At 38.9% G+C, this 25,772-nt stretch overlaps 4 protein-coding genes and 2 non-coding genes across 8 annotated transcripts in view; 3 read left to right on the top strand and 3 right to left on the bottom strand.

Moving 5' to 3' along the window:
* LOC143146525 (uncharacterized) overlaps positions 1–12,091 on the bottom strand; it is a 45,797-nt gene extending 33,706 nt beyond the window's left edge. The window contains exons 1-5 of one of the 3 annotated variants that reach the window (XM_076310840.1): positions 11,958–12,091; positions 9,111–9,225; positions 8,886–9,016; positions 8,676–8,779; positions 6,220–6,347 (exon numbers count right to left, since the gene is read on the bottom strand). The gene's annotated coding sequence lies outside the window, so the exon portion shown is untranslated. Of the gene's footprint in view, positions 1–6,219; positions 6,348–8,675; positions 8,780–8,885; positions 9,017–9,110; positions 10,511–11,957 lie in introns of those variants that run through there. The other 2 variants (XM_076310841.1, XM_076310838.1) reach the window with 2 other exon arrangements.
* Positions 12,028–19,003, top strand: LOC143146526 (uncharacterized). The gene is made up of 5 exons (XM_076310844.1): positions 12,028–12,628; positions 13,398–13,852; positions 15,843–16,149; positions 16,212–16,805; positions 16,882–19,003. Exons 2-5 carry the CDS (start codon positions 13,464–13,466, stop codon positions 18,406–18,408), a joined length of 2,817 nt encoding a protein of 938 aa, XP_076166959.1. The 5' UTR covers positions 12,028–12,628; positions 13,398–13,463; the 3' UTR covers positions 18,409–19,003.
* A 126-nt stretch (positions 19,004–19,129) lies between these two features.
* Positions 19,130–19,202, top strand: Trnak-cuu (transfer RNA lysine (anticodon CUU)). The gene has a single exon. It is a non-coding gene; the product is annotated as a tRNA-Lys (tRNA).
* A 298-nt stretch (positions 19,203–19,500) lies between these two features.
* Positions 19,501–19,572, bottom strand: Trnam-cau (transfer RNA methionine (anticodon CAU)). The gene has a single exon. It is a non-coding gene; the product is annotated as a tRNA-Met (tRNA).
* Positions 19,573–20,624: 1,052 nt separating this feature from the next.
* LOC143147133 (uncharacterized) lies at positions 20,625–25,703 on the bottom strand. Its single transcript, XM_076312092.1, has 10 exons — positions 24,820–25,703; positions 24,614–24,748; positions 24,313–24,546; positions 24,013–24,242; positions 23,772–23,937; positions 23,480–23,716; positions 23,339–23,420; positions 23,016–23,261; positions 21,594–22,937; positions 20,625–21,434 (listed from the first exon to the last, which is right to left on the bottom strand). The coding sequence occupies exons 1-9, from the start codon at positions 25,246–25,248 to the stop codon at positions 22,723–22,725; spliced, it is 1,974 nt and encodes a 657-aa protein (XP_076168207.1). The 5' UTR covers positions 25,249–25,703; the 3' UTR covers positions 20,625–21,434; positions 21,594–22,722.
* On the top strand, positions 20,644–22,788 carry LOC143147131 (uncharacterized). Its single transcript, XM_076312090.1, has 2 exons — positions 20,644–21,901; positions 22,054–22,788. The coding sequence occupies exons 1-2, from the start codon at positions 20,990–20,992 to the stop codon at positions 22,546–22,548; spliced, it is 1,407 nt and encodes a 468-aa protein (XP_076168205.1). The 5' UTR covers positions 20,644–20,989; the 3' UTR covers positions 22,549–22,788.
* Positions 25,704–25,772: the final 69 nt, after the last annotated feature.

Here is a 25,772-nt window from a genome sequence, read left to right as displayed (position 1 = left end):
GTAAATGTCCCTACCGATCGACGAGTGTGTCTAAACCGACCCATACTGCCACTTTACGTAGCACAGTATTAGAATTTACCCGCGAGAAGTCAATCGCTGTCTTACGAGCCGCAAAGTCACGGAGGAAATGGGAATCATCCACTCGCAACGGTCGTGACGCGACTGCTGCGCCTCGAGGGAAATACGCTCTTACTATTGGTCAAATTGGGCAAGTGTGGAAATCCACTGCGCGACGAAGACCGCAACGAAACAAAACACGACAAAGTGGGATGCGTTCGCGAACCCTATTGTTGCGTCTCGCTTCTTCGTGTTTCGTTTTGTTCGTGTTCCTCGTCACGCGGTGAACTTCACGTGTGCCCGGCTTACAAGGGATGATCATCAACTCTGAAATTTAAAACATTCCGAAACTTTACGAGTATGCGGAGCATATATAGATATGTATCGCGAAATTGTGTTTTGCTGTTCCAAATTCACTCTATGGGTAGAAATTGACCTTTAAATATTCGACTATTTTCTATTTTCTTGTTGTAACTTGGAAACTATACGATATAAAAGCGCTAATTGTTCCTTAAACCATGCTTTGCTATCGCTATGCATTGGATTCATCGCGAGTCTTAAATTTTATCGGTAAGGAGACTTCCTGGTCCCTAACTTTTACCTATTTAATTTAACGAAAGCATTTGAGGAGCTATTACCATCGTCCATAAAAGACGGTGAATTACGTTCGTTGATAGTTTCTATGATGTCTATACTATTCAAGGGATTATATCTTATTACGTTAATGACTTACATATTATAATTCCTTTCTATTGCCTTATATCTCTTTTGCTAATAAGAAAATCGTAATTACTGCTTTTATAGTTGACTCGACATTTTTCATTATTTTATGCAAAATTAATAACAAAAAATTAAGTACTGTCTTTTTTATCCTATCAGTTGCACTTATAACGGTACGTTGGATTTTTTTCTGTATAATTTTGTCAGGTCTATCGATATTTTAAGTAAAATAGCTTAGGGTGGTGGTAATGGTGTAAATGGATCTTTTACCCTAACAAGACTCTTTTTGCCATCCAGATGTCACTGATACGACGAGACGGTTCGAAAACGTTAATAGAGACGGAGGAATTATGCTTCGCGGATGAAAAATTTTCGATTTCTATCAACGTGTTTCGATACCCAAATTGAGTAATAAAAAACGTAACGAAAGTTGCAACAGATGTACCAACTTTCGAAACGCTTTCCACTCGACTCTCGATACGCGGCATCGAACTTTTATTCCGACGACAATTGTAAAACATTTTTCAAAATCTGCGTCATCGATTCATTACCCAGGTGACCTTTCGCGGTAAGCCTAAGGAACGGTAACGCTACTTTTCCAACAGAAAACTGAACGATCGTTACTAGGAACAGAAAAAGACGCTTCTATGCAACTGGCGTGCATGTTCCTTCGATTTCTGACGTAACGTGACTATTACAATCTGGAGAATCGGTTAACTATGGCACAAAGCAGAGTTACAGGTCAGTCCAAGGAAGATCCTCCCTAGGTTCGACTAACGCTTCCATGCAACTGACATGTTCGTTCCTTCAGTTTCTGACGTAACGTGACTATTACAACCTGGAGAATCGGTTAACGCTTATAAAAAAACAAAGTTACAAGTCGATACAGAGGTCCTCCTAGGGTCGTTCGACTCTTCTATGCAAATAGCACTTTCGTTCCTTCACTTTCTGACGCAACGTGACTAGTACGACCTGGCAAGTCGGTTAACGGTGACACAAAGCAAAGTTACAGGTCGATCCAAGTAAGGTCCTCCCTAGACGACTGTCGGGGGTGTCTTAGCCAGCGAAGCGAGGACGCTCTCCGCGCGCGAGCAACGTGTCGTCCCGACGCGCGAGGTTTCATCGTCGTTGGACGTTTTTCATTTCTCGCCGCAGGGTGTGGCGGCGATAGGCCTTTTTCCGCGGCCTACACTTTGTCAATGGGAGCAACAGCTCCGACGGTCACACCGCTGGCACACCAGCGCTAGGAACACCAAGCAGCGGCATTGGAACCAACCACGGCCCACACGCGGGCGCGCGCGCGCACGCGAGACCCGCGAGGCACATTTCGCGATTCAATGGACCGCGTGGCAACCTTTATTATCGCCTTCGCCTGAACGCCCGCGAAACAGCCGCGAACAAGTGTATTCTGGAGCGTTCTCGGTTAGATACTCGGCGGTGGTGGTCGTGCGAATATTTGGCTATATAACGGGTATATTTCGGTAGGTACATACAATTTCGGTGTACTGTGCACAACCGACGAGAGGTCGCGCGCAAGAAATGCGGGTCTAACTGGTCGAACCGCTAGAGACACGCCTCGCGTGAATTTTCGGTTGAATGAAGGTTGATTTATACGAGGCGACTATATTCCTCAGCGTAAAATATTGGGTCGTCGTTACTTAGGAAGGGAATAAAGAGAAGAGGAAGAAATCCTACCCTTCAAATCTATCGGCGTAAGTGTACCGAATCTATGAAAGCGAAGGAACATCTATCAACGAAAATGTATGAAAATTAATATAACGAACGCATAGATTGTTATAGAACTATGTACAACATTGATTTATCTTACTCGTTGATCTAACAATTTACCTATATCGCGACGTTTTATCGTAATTCGGGATAAATCGGGAGAAAATAATCGAATTTAAGGCAAATAGGACTTACGTGTTAAAGAAATCCGGACAAAGGATGAAAAATAGAGATTTATGGTCACCTTAATATACATATACCATCGGCAAGTCGAGTATGAGCCGAGTTCGGGACGACTGCACCGTCGAAATTCGAGTCGGTAGTGTTTCTCGGTATTACCGATAATATATTTACGCCGGACGACCACCGAACGACGCAACGCGTGCAATTTCTTCTAGATTCTATAGAAGATTCTATAGTTCGATGTAAATATACAATTATAAATAACAACGTATCGACTCGTATGTTTTAACAATACAATCGTTCCAAACTCGGCTCGTCGGTAGTGTAAACGGACCTTTATCGGGCGATTGGGTGCAACGAAGAAAGTAAACGAGATGTACCGAGATCGAGCAAGATAGTGCAAAGCCCTGTGCCGTCTCGCGTGACATCTTGCGAGCGGTGCACAGTACCACCGATCAGTTCCCACTCGTGGGAAGATTTATCCTCGCCCGGGGGTCGTGCGTTTTTGTTTATGTTACACTAAACGTTAACGAGATCGGCTATCGCACCTGCACATAGATATCCAATTTTAGGCCTCAGTCGTCGCGGCTGGTCGGGAATCAACCCGCGAAACGTCTGCACCGTTGAATACACCGTCGCGTTAACGGTCGAAAAAACAAGAAAGAGAGCGAACGATTCTCTGGTCCGAGCCGATCCGCGCGATTCGGCAGTTCAATGCGAACTGGCTACGTCCATGCCATTCCATTCCATGTTATTCCGTGAGTGACCTCTCTTGTCGTGGCTACCTTCTCCCTCCTTGGGGTCCTTCCCTTCGCTTGGCATCACTCACTCTTTCGTCGCGTTACCGCCACGCTGCTTACGAATAAACGCCCAACGGATGGGTCTATCCAGCCCGCGATCGAGTCGGTTGGCAATATTAGGCCAGGACACCGCGAGCGTTTTGCATATCGCGTGTCAACCGTTGCGTTTTCTCCGTCGAAATAGGAACTACGGTGGCTTGTCGCTCAATATCGTGTACAATAGAGTGTCCCAAGAACCGGTGATTCGGCCGATTCTTTTTTTACGAAACATTATTCGATGAACGATTGAATATCATACACCAATGTACAGTTTGGAGTTTCTTTTTTCAATAAATAAATATATTAAAGAAGTTTCATCTCTAGTGATAAGACAAATTGCACGTATACATACGCTAATGATGCAAACGGTTTAGTTGACCTTTGTGCCCGTGGGGCGACGCGAGCCCGCGAGGGCTGTGTCTGAGTGGTCGAACTTCATGGGACGAGTTGAGAAACGTTGATGTTCACCGTAAAGAGATAATGTACGACTCCATCAGAGCGATGGTTGTCCTTTGGGATACACGATGGTTGGTGTATTTTTTATATAGTCTATCTAAGTTTGATAACGAGCGTAAAGTACATTGAAAAGTACGACCGAGTATTCGCAGTGTAAGATTCAATTTGGGATTAATCCTAGTACGTTCTGTGGGTCTTTCTCGACCCACAACGCCCTCGCATCAAACAAGGGAACGTGGAATGTTGTTCGCGTTAGAAAAATGCGCTTTCAAGAATATATTCTCAATATTCGAAAATGTAATTAGCGATGTGTGCAGGGTTGCGTAACGCGAGGACCGAGATTACGTTTCGACGAACACGCTTGGACTGTTTACAAGGTTGAAGGAGAACGGTTTGTTCGAAATAAAAAGTTCGAATAGTTCACTCATTTCGAATAATGTATCTACCTCGCTTGTGGATAAATTGTAATAAAGAGTCGATAGAATTTTAATTGTACGCATACTTCCCGCCCCAGTCGATTTTCCATGATGAATCGATTTTTCATTATGGTTATATTATAAAGTCAAGGACGTATGTTTAATCTTCCTAATATCCACACCACTCGATATCACTATACTCGTTCGAATTCTGCTCGACTCGGAGACTTCGAGTTTGAGCGCATGCTTCCAAAAAAAAAAAAAAGAAAATAACTGTACTCGAATTTTTTATAGCTACTTTAAAATGAAAATTTTTGATGGAACAATTTAAAAATTATATGTCTCCATAATATTGTAACAGGAATCGATTATTTCGAACTATTAGCGTATCGTGTTCCCTTAACGATACGTATCGATTTTAATCGGAATGTATCTCGAGCGACAACAGTATCGTTTTTAATCCTTAATTACGGAATTTATAAAATTAATACGACATTAATCGTTACATAGAAACGAGACATCGCGTGTATTGTGGACACTTATCGGAAAATATTTCACAATTACGTAAATAGGACACGAAAAACTACAAAAAAAAAGAAAACATGTTTTTGTTTAAATATTAAGGAATGTATCACGTGGAACGATATCTTTACTGTACGTATATAGATATAAAATTAAAAAACACGATGAAAGAAACGTATTTGCGGTATGCAATTTATGCAAAGTTTAGCGGAGTTTCTCTATCGAGCTAAAAATAATTGGAAGAACAATTGAGAATTATACGTGTAATCGTCTTAAATATTTTTCTTCGCACTCAGCAAATACCGAACCTATGTCCATAAATATACACATATTCATACACGCAAAAACGTGTAATTATAGTATATAAATTATTTATATAACATAAAGTAAAAGTAATTTCAATAATTCACACTCGATAATTGTGTAAGAAAAATTTGTTAGAACGGTCAACTGTCCCAATAGTTTTGAGCTAGAGTGTATTGTACTCATATACGTAAGATATCAACGAAATTGTAGTTTGATTTAAAACGAAGGAATACAATTGAAAAAGTATAAAACTATCTTAAAGTTCGTACCTAGAACGCGTAATGCACCGTAACAAATATCTTAATCTTTGTCGCAATATTTGTACAAGCATTATTGGACTCCAAGACGACCTTCGACCGTTAATTCTATTTAAATCTAATCGATACGAATTAAATCCCTAATTAAAACCTAAAAAGTGTTGTTTTAGGTTTTCCCAAAGGCCGATCTGTCTCTATGTAAGGCAGTTTCGTATTACGTATCGCGGAGATTAATTACTAAAATATCGAAATACAAGATTTAGAAATTCCTATTGAGCATGCTCTCTCTCTCTCTCTTTCACTCACGTTGAGTGTTACCTTAGTCGACTATAGTACGATCGGGGGGAGAAAGAAAAAAAAATTTGCATCATTCTACAGAAGTCTTCCAACATTCCAAGCTTTCGAGGAGCAAAAAATTCGCGAGATGTCGCCGTTGTATTTCTTTCTTTTCTTTTTTTTTTTCTTTTCGGTCGCCATTCGAGCGCAGGTAGGCGAGACACACGATCTACCTTTCGATTCGCTCGCGGTCCGACCTTGCTCTAACGCGAAGTGGGTGACCTTCTGACCTAATCGCCGCTAATTTCATTTGTCGAGCGTACATTAGGTAACGCGCGAATCCCCGCGCGGTGGAAGCCGACCGACTACGCCACATAACGTCCAGCATTCAGCGCATATACGACAGAGCGCACGACGTAGCTCCTGTCGCGCTCCAAATACCTGTCCGACTCTACCCACCTGGCATGATTATGGCTCGTGACGTCCCACGTAGATCTAGCCACGGATCACGACGGGTGGACCTCGCGTTGCCATCGTGAGAATCCATTCTTCTGTCACCTTTTCCCCGATTGCCCTCGATTGGGATTCTGTCCGCACATGGAACGAAAAACATCGAACAAACGTTTAAGATTCATTCGTCGACAAGTCCTCCCCTTTCCTCAAAAATTTCTCGCCGACCTGGCGAACGAGAATCGTCCTAGATGTTTCTATCGGTACTATCGTAGAGATCGGTCGTCCGGTAGATCGATCATTGAAATTAACATTGAAAGTTCGAGTTCTTCGTCGACGATACCAATTTTATCAAAATGAAAAGTTTCCTTTGGGAAGAGTAACAATTTGAAGAGCCACGATCGTATTGTTAGGAGGGACTATTATGGAGATCGTTCAGGAGATTGATCGTTGATATTAACATTGAATGTTGGAGTTCTTCGTTGACGATATCACTTTATCAGAATGAAAAGTCCCCTTTGGGAAGTGTTGCGATTTAGGGAGCTACGTTCGTGCTAGGAACTGGGACTATTACGGAGGGTCTTTCGTCAACGAGGTGTCGTTTTCTTAAAATGAACAAAAATTTCTTTCGGAAAGAGTAGATATTTAAAGAGCTATGATTGTTTTAAAAAGATGGACTATTACGGAGATCGTCCAGGAGACTGATCGTTGAAATTAAGATCGGTAGCTAGGGTACTTCGACGATATCATTTTATCAGAATGAAAAATTTTCTTTTAGGAAGAGTAGCAATTTAGCGAGTCACGATCGTCCTAGAAATAGGGACTATTACGGAGATCGGTTGTCCAGGAGACTGGGCGTTAAAATTAACGGTATAGACACCTCCATAACCAGTCACGCACATTGAAAGTTCGGTTTCTTCGTCAACGGGGTCCGTTTCCTCGAAATGAACAATTTCTTTCGAGTAGCAATTTAACGAGCTCCGACTATCTTTGACACGTGAAATATTACAAAATTGGTTGTCCAGGCGACCGATGGTTGAAATTAACGTCGAAAGTTAGGGGTTACTTTTTCTCGAAATGAAAAATTTCCTTTGAGTTGACTAACAATTTAAAGAGCTAAGATTGTCCCGGTAACAGGGAATATTACCGAGATCGTTTGTCCAGAAGCCTGAACGTTAAAATTAACGGTATAAACACCTCCATGATTAGTCACGCGCATTGAAAGTTGGGGTTCTTTGCGAATGGGGTTTTATTTTCTCAAAATGAGAAATCTCTTTCGGGAAGAAACATTCTATAAATACGAAATATAACAGAGAGATTGGTTGTCCGTAGGACTGAATTAAAATTAACGATACGAACACCTCCGGTAGCCTGTCACGAACATAGTTCGTCAAGGTTCTTATAGTTTCTTTCGTGTGTTTGAGATTTCCTCGGGGGATGACATCGATTTAGCGAGACGAGGATCGTTCACGAAACGTAGAATATCGCGTGGATCGGTTGTCTTGCGGTTCGATCGTTAAAATTAACGGTATAGACACCTCGATAGCGTGGCACGATATCTGGAACATAACTCGGATTGTTGCAATTGGAGATCACCGATTCGCGGAATAGCTGGTAATTGTACGTACGGTTAGCGTTAAAGCGCGGCACAGGAGCGACAATGATCGGGAAAATTGCACGGTACTTACAGAATGCTCCGAACAAGTCCAGGAATGCTATCGGTGTGTAATCGAGCATGGTAAAAACTACGATACCGCTTTTTAACCGCTATCGTCAACGGATGGAACGCGTGATTCGGACAGAAGCGAACGAATGCGGAACTGCATGTGCCGCGAACGACAGCCCGCGCGAGACTGCCGGGCAATGACGACGCATCCGTCTTCGACTTGGATGGGCAAAATGGATGGATGGATAGACGGCGTAGCGAAGAGGACTAACCGCTACGAAGCGTTAATGTCAGCTCGACACGACGACTCGCGTAGACTCGGAGCTACAATTTAAAGAGAAAAAATGTAGAATCGCGAGCAATGTCGCATCGTCCGTAATATCATCTGTAATACCATCTTTCCTAGTATATAAAGTAAATAAACACGATTCTTTACCTTTGAAAGAAAAAATTCATGTTTTGTAGTCACACGGTCTATAATATTATTTCTCGCGTTATGTAAAGTATATAAACATGATTCTTTACTTTAGAGAAAAAGATTCACGTTTTACAGTTACATGGTCTATAATATTATTTCTCGCGTTGTGTAAAGTATATAAACATGATTCTTTACTTTAGAGAAAAAGATTCACGTTTTATAGTTACATGGTCTATAATATTATTTCTCGCGTTATGTAAAGTATATAAACATGATTCTTTACTTTAGAGAAAAAAAATTCACGTCTTATAGTCACATGATCTACAATATTATTTCTCACGTTATGGAATATATAATAAATAAATGAGATTCTTTATTTACCTGGTAACAAAAAATACTCGATGTCGAGGTACGACGACTCATTTGTGTTAGAATTAAATTAGATTGAACATCGGTCCGACAAGACGACTCGCATAGATGTAGACCTATAATTTAGAGAAAAGAATATACTTTTTACTGTCGTATAGTCCTTAATATTGTCTTTCGTAATATGAAAAAGAAATAAATAAATAAATACGATTATTTATTTACCTGGGAGTGAAAGATTTCGTCTTCGACTTGAATTATCAAAATAAACGGATGTATAGCTGATATAGCAAAGAGGACTAACCGCTACGAAGCATTAATGTTGAGCCGACGCGACGACTCGCGTAGATGCGGAACTATAATTTAGAAAGAAAAACGTAGAATCGCCAGCAATTTCGTAATATCATCCATTGTAATGTGTAAAATAAACAAACACGACCCTTTATTTACCTGTGAATGAAAAATACCAGTTGCCGAGTAATAACGACTCATTCGTCTAATTGTAAAACTTGTACGAACAAAATGTACAGTCGATGTAACAAAGAATTTAACGAAGAATGTTAACCTACAATTTAGACGAAAAAATTTACATTTTACGGTCGCACGATCTACGATATCATTTCTCACGATACACGAAATAAATAAATACGATTTTTTATTTGTCCGCTAACGAAAAATACCAATTGCCGAGTGATGACGACGCATTCGTCTCGCTGAAGAACGTTAGTCAAGATGACTCGCGTAAACGCGGGGCCACAATATAGAGAAAAACATTTACATTTTATAGTCGCACGGTTTAGATAATATCATTTCACGCGATATATAAAATAAAATAAACACGATTCTTTATTTTTCTCGCCGATGAAATATACCGAATCCTTTAACGTTCCGAAAGCATTGATATCGGATCAACGCGACTACTCGCGTAGACGAGGGGTTACAATTCGGGGAGAAAAATTTTACAATCGCATCGTGCGTAAATATATAAAGTAAATAAATACATGTGACCCCCGTCGATTCTTTATTCGGCCGCGAATGAAAAATATCAGACGCTGCGTAACGACGACTCATCCATCTTCGACCTGGATGGGCAGAATGGATGGTTGGATAGACAGCGTAGCGAAGAGGACTAACCGTTACGAAGCGTTAAGACGTTGAAGAATGCCATGGTGGTCATCGAATGCTCAGCGCTTCAAACTTACAACGTTTCTCTAGAGCGCTTGCATGAAACGAACCCCGATACTTGTAAACTTTTAAACAACATTACCGTCCCAAGTAATACTATGAAAACGACAAGTACGTTATTAAAATATTTCTACTATTCACGCTACAATTTGAACAAACGTTGTAGAGAGTCTCAAATGCGAAAAAGTGACGCAGGAGTCAACGTTGAAGCATAATGAACTTGGATTTATCTCAAGTTTGTTTTATATCGAGTGCATTCGAAGCGTACACTAGTTTCGATCTTGGATCGATGGGACGAAATGCTCGTTATACTATTTCGAACCTAATCCAGATCCTAGTGCAGTTGGGTAATCTTTAGGTCTAACTCTAGTCCATTTTGAGTCGAACAGACTCGAATGGAACGATAAAATTGACCCTTGCTCGGTAGGGTGTGTCGCGCTACTACGAAGGAATCGATACACTATATCTAACCGAATATGCGATCGAATGTGTCTTGTTGACAGTTTGTCCAGTGTGTAATAAAATAAAAATTCTTCGAATTTATAAAACTTTAAAACGGCACTTTAAAGTTGAAATATCGATTTTGTACAAAAGTAGAAGGAAATCAATATTTCAACTTTAAAGTGTTGTTATTTTTTTTTTTAATCCGGAGATCTTTCATTTTTCTCAATTCCGACCGTAACCGTATCCTTATTAAAGAAAATGCTTTTCGTTTTGTCTGTTTTGAACTTGCAGGAGTGTTTCAAAACACTAATGTGATTCGATAGCTTTTACAATTGTTATTCATTTTTAAGGAAAAAAATTGCGAATACTCTGGGAACATGTATCAATGTTTGACAAAACCGATACATTAAAAAATACTATGCTTTCTTAAAAAAAAAATTGAGTAAAAAAGGTTTTTTTCGTCCTCGGAAACAGAAGACCCCCGAATAATATTTACATATATATTGTATGCACGGATAAAATAAATATTAAAAGAAAGAAAATTAATAATATTTGAATATTTGTACGTTACTGTTACAAACGTAGACTACTCTTTTACGTACTGCGTCGCATCATATTTGGCAAAATAAAGTAGAAACGTGAATTAAAAGGCTGCTACGTCCACAGTTGGTACAAATGCGTTAAAACAACAATTAAACGCGCTCGGTGAAACCCGTCTGTTGCACAATAGTGGTAAATAATTTTGTAGATTTCATTAAATAAATGAATAAAAATCTCGCAAAAAAAAAATGAGAAAAAAAAAACGATTCAACTTCACGTTCACGAAATTTTGTTTCCAAAGCGAGACGACGTTACCTTCAAATAATTTGGAAAGCACCGTTACAGAAACTGGCTATGTAAAAAAACTGTATCGCTCGACATATGGTATTCGGAATAGGGCTAGATAAGATACGTCACCGGCATCGTAGCGCATCGACCGATTTATCCAATGAAATTAGACCACCATAGCGATGACGAAACCGATCGTCGAAAATACCCGCTCCAATAATGCCAATGCAACCGTATTGAACAAAAACGTAATTGGGAAAACGTTACACCAGCTGACAGCGGTGACGTCGCCATACCCGTTGCCATCCGCGTCACCCGAGCGCGCGCCTCTGTTTCGTGTCACGGTGGAACGAAAACAGGAACCTGGACGTTTTTCTCGCGCCGTATTGTAGGTCGTCGCGGAAGCGTAGCGACGTCTACGCGCGCTGCATACTAAATATAGAGGGAACGCGCCTAGACCTTGGAAATTCAAGGTCCGCTGGAGCGAGATGAAACTGTCGCGAAACGTACGCGATCTACCTATTCGTTCGGGCCCGAAATCGTCCCCGTGGATCATTTTACGACCTACGTAGACGAGACGCGAGAACGTTTCCAGAACTGTCACGCTGTCCCAGACCTTGCCAAGTGACCCGAACGAGCCGTCCGCGTTTTCACAAAGGCAACTGCTAGCCGCAGGTGTGGACCGGCGACTACGAGGCACTGCCAGAGGCTGGCAAGTGCATTCGCGCGCAGTAGATAGATACACGCGTACATAATTCGCGCGCGAGTTTTCCTGCCAAACTAGAGCGACGCGCGCTAAAGATAGGTCGCGGCGAATCGGGGGATCGGCGTGGTGTGTACCTACTAACAGCGCGGGGGACAAGGGCGACCTTGGCCTTAGAAGTTTATATAACGAGGAAGCGCGCGAATCGCCAGCTCAGTCGTGCCGTTTCGTTTCGATCCACCGATGCGAGACAGACGGCCGGGTGTCCAGGATCGTTGAGGAATAGACGTTTCCCGACGTATCCACGTAGCCGGTCCCTGCATTCACCTACGAGCAATTTGATAATATTAGTGACGCTCTCCGAACGACGATCTGCACCCGAATACCCGACACATGTGTGAAACCTTGATCGAGAAGATCGATGCTCCACCACAATCACCACCACCGTCACCGTTCACCGTCACCGGTTCTACTTCGAGATCGTAACCCGTACCAGATTTTCCTTTATCGTCCCTTGCAGTTCCTCTTTGCTTCCGGACCAATCTCGGAAGCTTCCACTGGACGATCACGAGGATGACAAGGGGGGAGGGAACCAGGTGACCTGTTCGAGGAACAGTTTCAGGACATTGTGCGCTCTGGTGGACGGAACGTCGTCTCTCAAGTGCTCGTTAGCTATTGAGAGCGGAGCATCGGTGACGAGTGTCTCTCCACGGGCGGAGGAAAATCGTCGTAACGAGAGTATTACGGCCGGCTTCGTTCCAACGTGACCATGACCAGTGGACGCAAGTAGCGTTTCCGGTGGTGCGAGGTAAACACACACTTTTAACGCTCGGTGCTCTGTAACACGCGCTGCTGCTTCTTGAAACGTAACCAACGGAATGATTCACAACGTCTATGAATATAATGTAACAATTATACTAGAAGAAACGTTAAAATTGTGAGAACCTTCCGTAAGGTCACCCCAACTCGGCTAGAACCGGTGATTGCGCACAGGGAGACCTCGAAGTGGCCAATTATTTACTAGTTCAGGGTTCTGAGAATATATATACTTAGAGATGCGAACGTCTTTAATATTGCAGTGTCTGAACATTCAAATATCCAGATATTTAGGTACGTGTGTGGTTGGGTGTATCTGGTGTCCGAGTGTCCGAGTGTGCGAGTATCGAAGTATCTAGGTAACCTAAGCACCTAAGTATTTAGATATCCAAGTGTCCGAGTATCGAGGTATCTAGGTGTTCTGAGTACTTAAGCATATACGGTGCTTAAGTGTCCGAGTATCGAGGTATCTGGGTGTCCGAGTATCTAGGCGTTCCAAGTACCTAGATATATCCGGTGTACAAGTGTTCGAGTATCTAGGTACTTAAGTGTCCCAAGTAACCAAGTATCTAGATATCCTGAGTACCTAGGCATATCCGGTGTCCGAGTGTCCGGGTACATAGATATTTATACGTCCCAAGTATCTAGGTATCTAGGTGTCTGAATGTTTTCCAACGAGATACGGTGATTCTCGGCTCCCTGTAACTTTGAAGACGAAAATTATGCGCAAAATAAAGTCTGAATAACGATATTCTTCGCAGAGAGACGAAGCTACGTTTAATAGACGTGTCCGGGTAACGCGACAAGCCTAGAATTAGAAAAAGGTGATGCATCTGATTCTACTCTGGGCGTTGGTCGCCCTAATTGGCCGGGTACACGGCAAATGCAGCGTAGCATCGATCGTGGATGACGAACGATCGATCGCCTACGCCTGTACACATGGCGACCTGAACGACCTCGACGAGATATCCGGCGAGGCAGAGTGGATAGAGTTCACGGTGTCGAGGTTCCACAGCATACCGGACAACGCGTTCTCGCGATTCAAGAACCTGAGGAGGTTGTCCTTTTACAACTGTCATGTAAACTTCATCGATCCGAACGCGTTCGCCGGGCTGGATCGGCTAGAATGGTTGATATTTCACGGGACCACGATCCACGTGGCCAGGACCGCGTGGTTCCGCCATTTGACCAACTTGAGAAAGCTGATCCTAGATAGGTGAGTGATCCGCACCTCCGTTGGGTACCAGTTTCGAACAGGCGTTGAAACGATTCTGTATAGTATAAAATAGTATAGTATAATATTAAAATCACCATTTTAAATATTACGTATCAGTTCTGATCGAAACAATTACGAGAACCAAAAAACGATACAATTGTTATGGATCACGGATAATATACGGATGGTTCCAGTTACGGATATTATATAGTTTCTATAACAGTTATTTTTCGATTCTGTATCTAATATGATTCGATTCTACCTAATATTGATAGTTACGGTTCTTGATTTGTATTGAATTTTTAAGAATTTTAATACGTATAAAAAGTTTCAACTAACGTGTTAAATATTCTAAGACAATTTATTTTAAAAAATCTACTCTTACGGACTATTTGTGCACGTTTAAATTATTCATGATTTTATTGTAATTTAATCTCATAATTGATATATCGTTAATGACGCGACACCATTGTTGTTAAATAGAATCGTCTGTTTCTTATAGGAATATATGTATCGATATTGTATAGAACCAACCCGTAATCGATACACAACCGAAAAATAACAGTACTAGAATCAATATAGGACCCATATAATATCGTTAACCGAAGAATCGTAACCGAAATCGGTATGAATCAGAACTGATATATTTGTAACAGCTGTAACATTTTTTCGGTTTTCATGACTGTTTCAAAAATTGAAACCAATATAATAATTCTTTTCGATCCCTGGTTTTGAGCTCGTCGCTAGGTAATGCAAAGGAACCGATTACGTGAAACAAAACTGTCGACGACCCAATTGTCAATGAACGAGATCAATGAAAAAGACATGACGTCAAGGTGGCCGCGATCTACAAAGATATCCGAGAAAAACATCGTAGACCGTGATTTGCATTAAAGACGCGGAAACGCGTCGTTTCTTTCTTTGTGACACGCTACCGGTCTCGATAATTTCAAAGAAAATTCACAGGTTACATAAAAATGATAATCGGCTCGTGTACATAGTGTATCATTTAACGCGGGTCACCTTGGATTTTTCATCTCGTCTTCAAAGCGTATCGACGTGCAATGAAAACCGATCGCGATCAAAATAAGCTATGCGCGTATATCGACGCGTCGGTTTAGAATTAAAAAATCAATCGACACCAATTTCTCGTATTCAGGGTCATTCGAAGATCCAATGTAAAATAAATAAATTATTAGTGCAAATGGTTAGAATACGGACCATTTCTTTTTTTTTGTGTGTGAAATAAACACTACAAGCGTAAAAATTGTATCGATATCGAAACGGAAATGATACTTCGTGGATCCGAGATAACATCGATAACTTTCTAACGTGAAAATTCGACCATTTCGAAGGTATACTATTTTTGCGAAACTTCGTCGAAAACATGATTCTAGAAAACGAAGTAGCAATACGGACCAAACCTGAAAAGATAAAGCGTAATTTTATAGATTTTATATTTTTTTATATTTGTAATATTTACGTGTAACTTTCAAAATTATAAGAAAAAATAAAAAGTTAATACCTGTATATATATTTTTTTCTTTGTTTAAGATATTATGAAATACGTCAAAACATAGCTGAAAAATCTCGACATGGGAGTGATATTTCCAATTAGTTAAATATAATATTTTGTATTACATTTGTCAATTATTATGAGAAAAAAATTAACATATCACACCTTAAAAGTTTTTTAGACGAGTAAAAACAAGCAAAGCACTTTTAGTTTTAGCTGAAAAAACACGTACAAATTGCACCGTTTCTGATTAGTGACAACAGAGGACACTAATTGTTCCATTTCCTTCATTTCCCAATGTTTTGTAGTAGTTAACGGATAAGTAAAGATCTGGTTCGTATTTCAACCTTCTCTCCTGTTCTTCGAACATATTCTTGTACCGTTCATCGATAACAGGGATATTTAAAATCATTACGATAAATTGTACACCCTACACGATAAATTGTAAAACGTTGAAATTATATACGTTTTCAGATGCGGTCTGGTGCACATCGAGCCCGATGTCTTTCGCGCAGTTACCAAACTCGAAACACTGGGCCTACGCGATAATGATCTGGATTGCTTACCGATCGAGGAACTCTCGTATCTACGTACGCTTAGAGCTGTGCGAATCGACGGCAATCCTTGGCTCTGCGAATGTCGGCAAAGATTGGACAAGTACTTTCGAGATCGATCTATCATCCAGGAAGTGCAATGCTCGACAAAGATACACCTATGCAGGAAATATCAGTGCATGACCCCAATTGGATTCCCGAGACTTCCGCCCTCTTTTACCACGCAGGTAACTGTAGATACACATCTTTCAACATACCTCGATTGTAATGGCTGAAATTATGTGTTTAGGAACGCACAACGATCGGCGCCAACGAATTTTCGACGAACGTGTTCAGATCCTTGGACAGACTTCCGGACAAAACAACATGGATCGAGATTTCCGGTTTAACGATCGACACGCTCCCAAGATACGGATTCTTCCGTTTCGGAAACAGTTTACGAAGTTTAGATTTAAACAATTGTCGTATCAATGCGATCGAAAGAGATGCTTTCGCCGGCTTGCATCGACTAGAGCGCCTCTCGATGGTTGGTAATCGATTTCCGATAGTGGGCGCTGATTGGTTCCGAGATCTCATTAATCTTCAACAATTGATCCTGCAACGTAACGATATCGAACTGATCGAACGAACAGCGTTATGGCATTTAGGCAGTAAGCTACGACATCTCGATATTCGCGACAATCGATTGCGTTGCATCGCCATCGAGGAGTTGGCCGAATTAAAAAAATTGGAGAGATTGGACGCAATCGGTAACCCATGGCTCTGCAGCTGTCGTAGGAATCTGCAAAATTTTTTGACACAAAAAAATATTGGATTCGAGATCAACACCGGCCAATGTTACGAGAATGAAAATGAGATTCCACCTTTCAGAGAACACCAACAGGTACGTTCTCTTCTCACTTTCGGTACCGTTTTATTTTTAATTAAAATATTCTTATTGCTACTTATTTCGTACACAGACGACAATCGAAACTACTTCAATTACAACGGGCAAAGTCCATTGGACCTCCTTCGAAGACAGTATCAAGCAATCGAATCTCACGATCGTTAGACCAATTCCATCGATTCCTCCAACAGAAGCTCACGTTACAACGTCACAGCCACCTGTTTATACGGGTACCTGCTACTCCGACGAACAGTCTAAATCGACTTACATTTGTCGAGCCATCACTTCGATAGAGGAATTAAATGTAATACCCCCTACAACGCGTACGATACGCGTTATATTGTCAAACATTGAGAAGATTCCTCGTGGCACTTTCGCGCGTTTCGACGGTTATCTATCGGAACTCGAACTCCGTGATTGCGGTATCAAGAGGATCGATCCTGGTGCCTTTTCCGATTTATATAACCTCGTCCGCTTGTCCCTTCATAATAATCAGCTCGACACTATTGACTCGGACATGCTCCAAGGTGTGTCCAATCTGAGACACTTGGATCTATCCCACAATAACATTTACAGAATCACGAATGATGCCTTCAACAATTTACCATACCTTACGAGCCTCAATGTATCCGAAAATGTCATGAACTGCATCGGTATCGAATACATGATTCATCGTTTACGATATTTGTCGACCGTGCACGTCGCTAATAATCCTTGGAGCTGTCTGTGTGGCACGAAACTGGCCAAATTTCTGGATACTCGTGGAATTCAATATGACAACCATTCGCTGTTGTTAAAGGAGGATTGTTACGCCACTCAAGTTCCCACTATGACCACCGTCTCTCCTGTGACGACGACCAGCGTTCCAACCTGGAACGAAATCGTTGAAGGAACCTGCACCATCCACAATGATATAGCAGGAATTCGTTACCGATGCACCGGTGGGAATCTGTTACTATTGCAATCGATACCATCGGAGGTTACCGCAATCGAATTTTACGAAGGACATCTGCCGCGTTTACCAGCAAAATGTTTCTCCAAATTCACGAATTTGCGTGAACTTGTTATCAGAAATTCTGGCTTAACCACTGTGGAACCGAATGCTTTCGACGGTTTAAATAAACTCGAGAATCTAACAATTCAGGACAATCCTCTCGAAAGGATCGAATCGTCCTGGCTTATTTTGGAAAATCTTGAAAGATTGGATCTCCGTGGCAATTCTATCAATTATATTGCACCTGGTGCTTTTCGACGCTTAGATCGATTAACCTATTTGAACTTAGAGGGGAACGATCTTAAATGTATCTTTACTAGCGATTTAAATGAGATGCCTAACGTGTATATCATTGAGTTTTCCGGGAATCCTCTGAAATGGAGATGCAGGGTCGAATTAGAACAGTTCCTTGAGTCTCGCAAAATCAGGTTCGTTAGAATCGAGAACTCTTGCGAGGGTAAAAAATTAGTGAGGAGTCTTCTATTGCAAAACAAAACCGATGGATCGTTCGATTGTCCGTCAGAGTGCTCCGCAGCTTCTGATTTTCACCAATCTTTCTTCATTTTCGTATTCGCGTTACCACTGTTGATAACCTTCGTTTATTGACCACGTGGCTAATGTTCCATACTTAACTACAGTACAATAATCTATGTGTTCATTAAAATAATGCAAAATGCAATTCTACGTCCGTTTAATTAATTAGCAGTGATTTATATTTGTTATTAATTTTTTCATAATTTAATTTATTTAAACAAATGTAACGGTATTGAATAACGCAGTGCTTGACAATGTATAACACAGAATTTATAGATGTATTCAGCTATCAAATCGCGAGGGACTAGTGAGTAATTAAAACTTATTTGAAAATGAAATTGTAAATTTTTCATTTGTAAATTTACGAATTATCAATACGTGCCATATAATGTGTCTAACAAATTAATATATTCTCTTAGAAATAGTACAGCCTGACAAAAAGAATTAGATTTTCATTTACTCGAAGAAACCCACCAAAGAAACTATACAATTAAATGTTTTCCGCGATTATAACGGATATCATTTAATACAATGTACAATTAGTGTAAATGTCAAAGAGACTATCGGAAACAGCTATGTAAGAAGAATGTATTATAGATCAGCGTGGCATTAACTGACTTACGCTTGAATTGTATCCTGCACAAATATATGATATAAGTAAATTTGATTTTTGATTCTCATTGATTTATTAATAACGGTTTTTATAGTATTTAGTTTAATTGATTTAGAGATATATAATTTATTAATGCTGTAAATAATAATTTTAAATATAAAATAAGAATGTTATCATGAAGCCCGGCTAGCTCAGTCGGTAGAGCATGAGACTCTTAATCTCAGGGTCGTGGGTTCGAGCCCCACGTTGGGCGGCTTTTTTTGTCACTTAGATATTATTTAATCATTTTATTTGTCATATTCTATATTACATATTACGTTTCTTTTGAAGACAGACAAAATAAAAAATAAATTTTGATTTCTATGTCTACGATTGGTTGGTAACAATGAATTTCACACTTAAAACTTTTTAGAAATTAACAGTACATAAAATATTAAATCATCGTTAAAACAACTTGAGCAATTATTTCTACTCAGATAAATATTCATACACAACTTTACGCTATATCTTCAAATAAAAAAAGAAGAATGACACGAAAAATTTCTCATTCTTAGCAGAGCGTGGTTTCGATCCACGGACCTCTGGGTTATGGGCCCAGCACGCTTCCACTGCGCCACTCTGCTAGTTGTTAATACCTTCTATTAATAAAATAATTAAGAGTGCATAACATTGTAAACAAAAAATATCATTTATAGTCATTTTTAGAAATGACCTCAAAGTTTCATATAATATATAGCAGAAATATCTGATAAAACTTCTTTATCTCTCGCTATATTCAGGTATACAAAGAATTAATACAATTCAACGAAGAAAAGAAATTGTAACAGCGGTATCTGATACACCTATTAAATCAGCAAAGTAAAGCGCAATTGCGTATACGCTTGCGGCTCAATATTGTGCAATTGTACGTTGAACCAATACAACAAGATCAAAAATGCAGCGTTGCAAATTGTTGAATCAGAAATGAAAAATGTAATTCGTTTTACAAACCATGGAATAGGCCGGAATCAAATGAATCGACAAAATTTGCATACACAGCTATTAATCATTGAATTCACTTACCTTTTTTTCTTATAGTATTTTAAGTAATTTATTGTTATCTACTTAAATCGTTAATGGCATACCAAATGTATGTATCCAAGGTAAATTTTTATCGATTGAATTAATAGTAAAACAAAAATAATATAATTAATTTGCAATCAAATCTAAAACAAAAATAAATATAATTTCACGAAGTTTCATCCTAATAGATATTAAAAACTATCCCTTAAGGAACCCTGGAAGTGACAGACACGTCGCTGTGAAATTTTGGAAATAAGGCGTAAATGTATCGGAGTCGACACTACGTGTCATGATTAACTTAATACATTGCCTACACGGCATTCATTTGTGAATAATATAAATATTTTTGTTAGTTATTCGAATATATATAAATGATGCTACATTATTTTACAAGTCATAATATTCAACCAGTAGTTTCAGTTATACGTTTTATATTAATATCTGAATTGAAAAATATATATTTTACCAAAAATATTTATGTAAAAGAAAATTAAAATTAAGTAATTTATGAAATAATCGAAGATAGTACAAGGGAAGTTTTTATGAAACCACCATGATCATGCAATAACTAACAGTTATAGTATACAATTATTATAAATTTAATGTTCCATTTTATAAAGCATATCTTTACATTAAACCTCAATTGTTTCAAACAAATCATATTACAAGAAGATCGTTCTCACTAATCCACTTAAATGTTCTTCCATCAATTGCTTTGATTCTAGAAAATAAGAATAGTCTTGTACATCGATTTCAATTATGTAGATCATAAAAACATCAGTAAAAGAACGAAGCAGTTATGTAACTCGAAATCAGCAAAATCAACGAAGTCATATTTCACAATGTTCGCACATTCAGTTGCAAAATTCTCCAGGGTTATAGTAAGAATTCACATGTTCATGAATCCCTATAAAAACGAAATTGGATCGATGGATCGTCAATTTGGTTTTCGAAGTCACGGAATCTATACGATCAACAATGCATCTTAGTATGTGTTTCACGGTTTTATTACTGGGTATCGCTTTGGCCCAAGCTGTTCCAACGACCAAAATCACCGAGAAGAAGTCGGTGGTAGAAGACGCCAAGCTAGAGTCTAAGAAAACGGCTCTAAACATTGAAGAAACCGGCGAGAATAAAGACAGAGCCAAGAAGTCTACTGAGAGCTTCTGCGTTCAGATAAATCCGGGATCCTCTCAGCCAACTCAAGTTTCTTGCCAAAAAAATCAAGCTACAGTTCAGAAGATCCCATTGGCCATTCAAGCTGAACCTGTTCCTCAGCAAATCCAGACTTTGAGCATGCTTCAACCTGTTGCCCAATTAATGCCTCAGGCGAGTATAGTCATGCCCCAATCGGTAGTCCAACCCATTAGTACTTTACAAATCATACAACCTGCTGCTCAGTCTTATGTCCAATCTGTTCCATCTGTAAACATCATTCAATCAGCTCCTCAATCGAATGTCGTTCAGACTATTTCAAAACCAAAACCAAAGCCTAAACCAGCTTCAGCTCCTACAGTAGAGATCAAAACTACTACAGAACAGCCTAAACCTATGCACATAGAGCAATTTCAACAACCCTTACCAGAACCGCAAAAAACTCTGGCTATGATGCCAGTCGCTTCTACATGCAATGAACATGTAATCACAATTTCTCCGAACCCTGTGGTCGTGGTTCCTGAGTTTGATCAAAATGCAGCAGCCACCATTGTTCAAGTTCCATCTGTATCTTCCTACGGTAATCCACTGTGCTCTTGTCAGAACAACGTAGCAGTATTGGGCGATTCTGGTGTAGAATCTATGGCTGTGCAAATGCTACCTGCTATGTCTTATTCCTCATCGTTTGCAAAGTCTCCGATGATGATTCCGTATAATTTCAACGTATTGCCTCATGTAAGTAGAAAATAATTATACGTTAGTTATCTAACTGTTTGTGCTTAGGTATAGACATTGCCATCCAAGTATCTCTGTATAGGACATGAAAATTTAGATTAACATTAACTATAAACCTCGTTGTATTTAATGTCCTTTATCGCTATTCACAGGGACATATGGAAAACTTAGAACCTCAAGGAGGAAATAGTGCTTCTGTCAGTGGTATCGTTCCACGTCACCATCACCATAATTATCAAACGATGTATCTAAAGACGACACTTCAAGGAGTTGACGGGTTCAGTCCGGACAATATGTACAATCCATACTTTACCAAATCTCTGGTCGACACAATGTACGGACCAAAAGGAGTTACGATCAACGCTTTTCCCCAAACCTTTCAAACACCTAACTCGATGTGGCGGTCTCGTCAAATTTCTCTAAGAAATCAGAAAAACGCCTTAAACAGCCCAGGCAACTTTGAAGCGAGCGAACTTATGCAGTCCAACAAAATACCGCGCGAAACCATGTCAAATCAACTGATACCGGAGAAAACTGTGGAAAGCAAAGAACAAGAAGGTCAAGTTTTCTTGATCGACGGTCGACGCAGCACGAGAAGCAATAAAGAAGAAACTAAACAGGAGAATGGTCAAACATTGACGAATTAAAAAATTGATGTAGACTACAAATTTCATTTAATATATTTTTTATTTTTGTACTTTTCCATTTTAACTTCAATGTAGAAGTTATAGACATAGTCATTAATAAAATAATGCCTTTAAGTAATACTTCATATCTGCTTTTCTTTTTGTAAAATCTATCTTGTTTGCAAAATCATGGCCTTAGAACGTATTCGTACAATACTCTAACGAAGAAGTTTTGTCATCAACTTCTTTGCACATAGTTAACATAGAGTTGTTTTTAGGTGTAATTAATATATTCTTAGAATAATCCTCCTGTACATATTTCTGTAAATTAGATCTACAAATCAGCTGTAACCGTGAGCGATTGCAGGAAACTGTGTCCTTAGATGAGCTTTCTTCAAGCTTGTTTTGATCTTTAATTTCAAAGTAAAAGATAATACAAGGGATCGAGGATTCACGTCTAGAAACAGTAATATTCTATTGATTCATACCAGCAATAGCTTTTAAATCTTCTTCCAAAATATCCTCATCAATATTGATCCATCGTAAGATATTCTTACGAGTATCGGAATTCACGCGACTCAAAATGTATAAGATGTTTTTCATAGGATCACGTGGAGATACGACTTTATCTGTAATTGACTTATTTACGGACCAATCGCTGCTTTCATCTCCCTTGCATTTGCAACACGTGCAAGTCTCTAGGTGGTTTCTGCACAGTTCCTCATAATACGGTGCTGAAAAATTTAATATTAATAGAATTGAAAAAAAATGAACAAATAATACTTATTAAAGGATAAAATTGCGTCATTACCCTCGCATTTGAAACAGTAACAACATGAACAGTTCTTTGCATGATCTCTCTTCAAAATGTTTGAAATGATAGTAATGGTTGACTGAAAAAAAACATTTCTTAGTAAATTTGTGATAAAAGGAAATTGTGGCAATAACATACATGTTGTATTTTAAGTTCACTTGTCATTGAATACGTGTACTTGTAATACATTCTCTTAGGACGAATTTTTGTTATAGGTGCAGATTGCATATTGAGACCATAAGAAACATCATAAAATACTTTCCTACACTGGTCACCTTCATATCTTGCACAATACCACCTATGATCAACTCTATATGGTCTAACATCTATATTTTCTTGGTTCAGGACTTGAGATATTAGCATTCGTTTGATAATCTACAAATGATCATAAAGTGTAAACTGTTTATATATGATATTCCTGAGCAAATACTTTTGCAGCTGGATGACCAAGATAATTTCCAAATATTCTCAGCTGTCGTAGAAGAGGACTCTTCTTCAATGTGTTTAAAATATCAACCATGCCATCATCTGTGATTTTATTGTAAGATATATCTAATGATAAGAGCTTTGAAAATGGAAGAGAAAAACTTAGTTTCCTGAAAGTAATCGTTATTCGTTCCTTTTCTATTTCATATATTTCACATAATTTATCATTTTAAAAATCATAATACCTTGCACCATGATCAGTTATAATATTCTTGCACAAGATGAGAGTTTTCAAAGCAGATCCTTTTGCTAACCAGTTAGCAAGGTAGTCTATTCCCTGATCTCCTATATTATTACAGCCAAGATTCAACAGGTGCAACGTATAGTTATATTTTGCATTAGACATTAAAATTTCAATATCATGGCAACTGAAGTTATATTTTTGTAGATGTAATGCTACCAGAGTAGTATTATGCTAAGAAAAAAAACCTTTCATTAACATGAACATGAAAGATAAAAAAAGAATACAATTGATATGAAGTTACTTTAAGCATGTGACCAATAATGCTGGAAAAATGAACAGAATCAAAGTAATACATGCATCCTGGATTCGGTCGACTAATGTCCAGACTCTTTAGTGTTGTATTAGAGATTTCTTGCTCTGAACTCAAGACCATTATAAAATATATTAAACTGGAAGCAGTTTGATCAACTTCTGCGACATTTAAATAAAATACATATCTATTTTTTAATAAAAAAAGTGCCACATTTTTTGACCCCTGCAAAAATCATTTAATCAAGATTCAGTTGATAATTTCAAATGGACGGAATTGCAAAATTAATAACCTCGACGCCAAATTTGTTTGCTTTTAAATTTATACCCTTAAGCTCAACGTTTACTCCTACTTCTAACAAATACTTAGTTCCTTTTGCCGTGATATCATTATTCTGAACATCCAATTCAAGTATGTTTTTGTAACGCTGATACAAACAAGTCCGTGATATAGATTCTGTCAAACAATTTTGTAGTTTTTATAAACATTTTATCTTACAAGAACGTGATCAAGCAAATTTCTAAAGCCGCTGTCTGAAATATTGTTGCTCGCTAAGTTAATGTAGGCAATGTCCTGATGCTTTTTAAGAAATATTAACAAAGCAGGAATGTCCATATCCACAAGTAGTCTTCTATAATTGGTTAAGGAAACTATAGAATTTAACAAATTTAAAAGATAATTCAACACATTTGCTAACTTGATCTTCTGATATACAGTATTTCCTCGCATATCAAGCCTCGTCATTGTAGTGCACGTCTCGACGCAAAAGCAATTAAATAAGTTTTGAGGCAGAACTTGATAAAAGTAAGGAGTTTTTATACTTTCAACCGCATCAATTAAAGCTACGTCATTGCAATTTCGGTTGCATGAGGTCAAAAGGTTTTTGTTCGATTGTAGAGATTCGTTAAACTTCATGATAAAATTCATCAATTTTCAAAATTTCCCAAAATTTTATTCCGGTATGCCAATTTTATGATGTTTCAAATGTTTGTCGTTCATGTATCTAATTTCATGAATAAATGATCAATACATTTTCTACTAAAAGACTATGTTGGATTTACTTCCAAAGAGAATAGAAGTAAAGGTTATTCCATTTGAAGAGATGTTTGAGGGTAAACTATCATAGAAAGAACAGCATTTAAGTACCAATGAACGTGAAAAGTAACGAGTATTTCTAATGACAGATAATTGATGAAATTTATATGTTTACAATCGTTACAGCATATTGTCTGATGGATCCAATTTCTTCCAACAAAAACTTACAACTAATACCGTTATCACAGAGCGACAGGTGGTTAATATCTGCAGGCATACTCGACATGGTTACAATTACAACAACCGATACAGGACTAGCATTTTTTAAATTTCGAAAAAGAGCCCTGTCACTCGAGGAGTATCTGATGTATTTGAAAGATATAGCAGTATCTAAGAATCTCAATCTCGAGGAAATG

Source organism: Ptiloglossa arizonensis, chromosome 5 (genome assembly GCF_051014685.1).
Source record: "Ptiloglossa arizonensis isolate GNS036 chromosome 5, iyPtiAriz1_principal, whole genome shotgun sequence".
In the NCBI taxonomy this organism is placed as follows: domain Eukaryota; kingdom Metazoa; phylum Arthropoda; class Insecta; order Hymenoptera; family Colletidae; genus Ptiloglossa; species Ptiloglossa arizonensis.
The sequence above is the reverse complement of the archived record's forward strand: the minus strand, read 5'-3'. Positions and strand labels throughout refer to the sequence as shown.

Excerpts from the sequence above, each read along its gene's own strand:
- LOC143147133 (XM_076312092.1), bottom strand. The coding sequence starts at position 25,248 with ATGAATTTTATCATGAAGTTTAACGAATCTCTACAATCGAACAAAAAC. Across the intron at positions 23,421-23,479 it reads GTGAACTTAAAATACAACAT|TCAACCATTACTATCATTTC; the intron begins GTATGTTATTGC and ends GTTTTTTTTCAG. Across the intron at positions 23,262-23,338 it reads TTACTGTTTCAAATGCGAGG|CACCGTATTATGAGGAACTG; the intron begins GTAATGACGCAA and ends TAAATTTTTCAG.
- LOC143147131 (XM_076312090.1), top strand. The coding sequence starts at position 20,990 with ATGCATCTTAGTATGTGTTTCACGGTTTTATTACTGGGTATCGCTTTG. Across the intron at positions 21,902-22,053 it reads ATTTCAACGTATTGCCTCAT|GGACATATGGAAAACTTAGA; the intron begins GTAAGTAGAAAA and ends CGCTATTCACAG.
- LOC143146526 (XM_076310844.1), top strand. The coding sequence starts at position 13,464 with ATGCATCTGATTCTACTCTGGGCGTTGGTCGCCCTAATTGGCCGGGTA. Across the intron at positions 13,853-15,842 it reads AGAAAGCTGATCCTAGATAG|ATGCGGTCTGGTGCACATCG; the intron begins GTGAGTGATCCG and ends ATACGTTTTCAG. Across the intron at positions 16,150-16,211 it reads CGCCCTCTTTTACCACGCAG|GAACGCACAACGATCGGCGC; the intron begins GTAACTGTAGAT and ends TTATGTGTTTAG.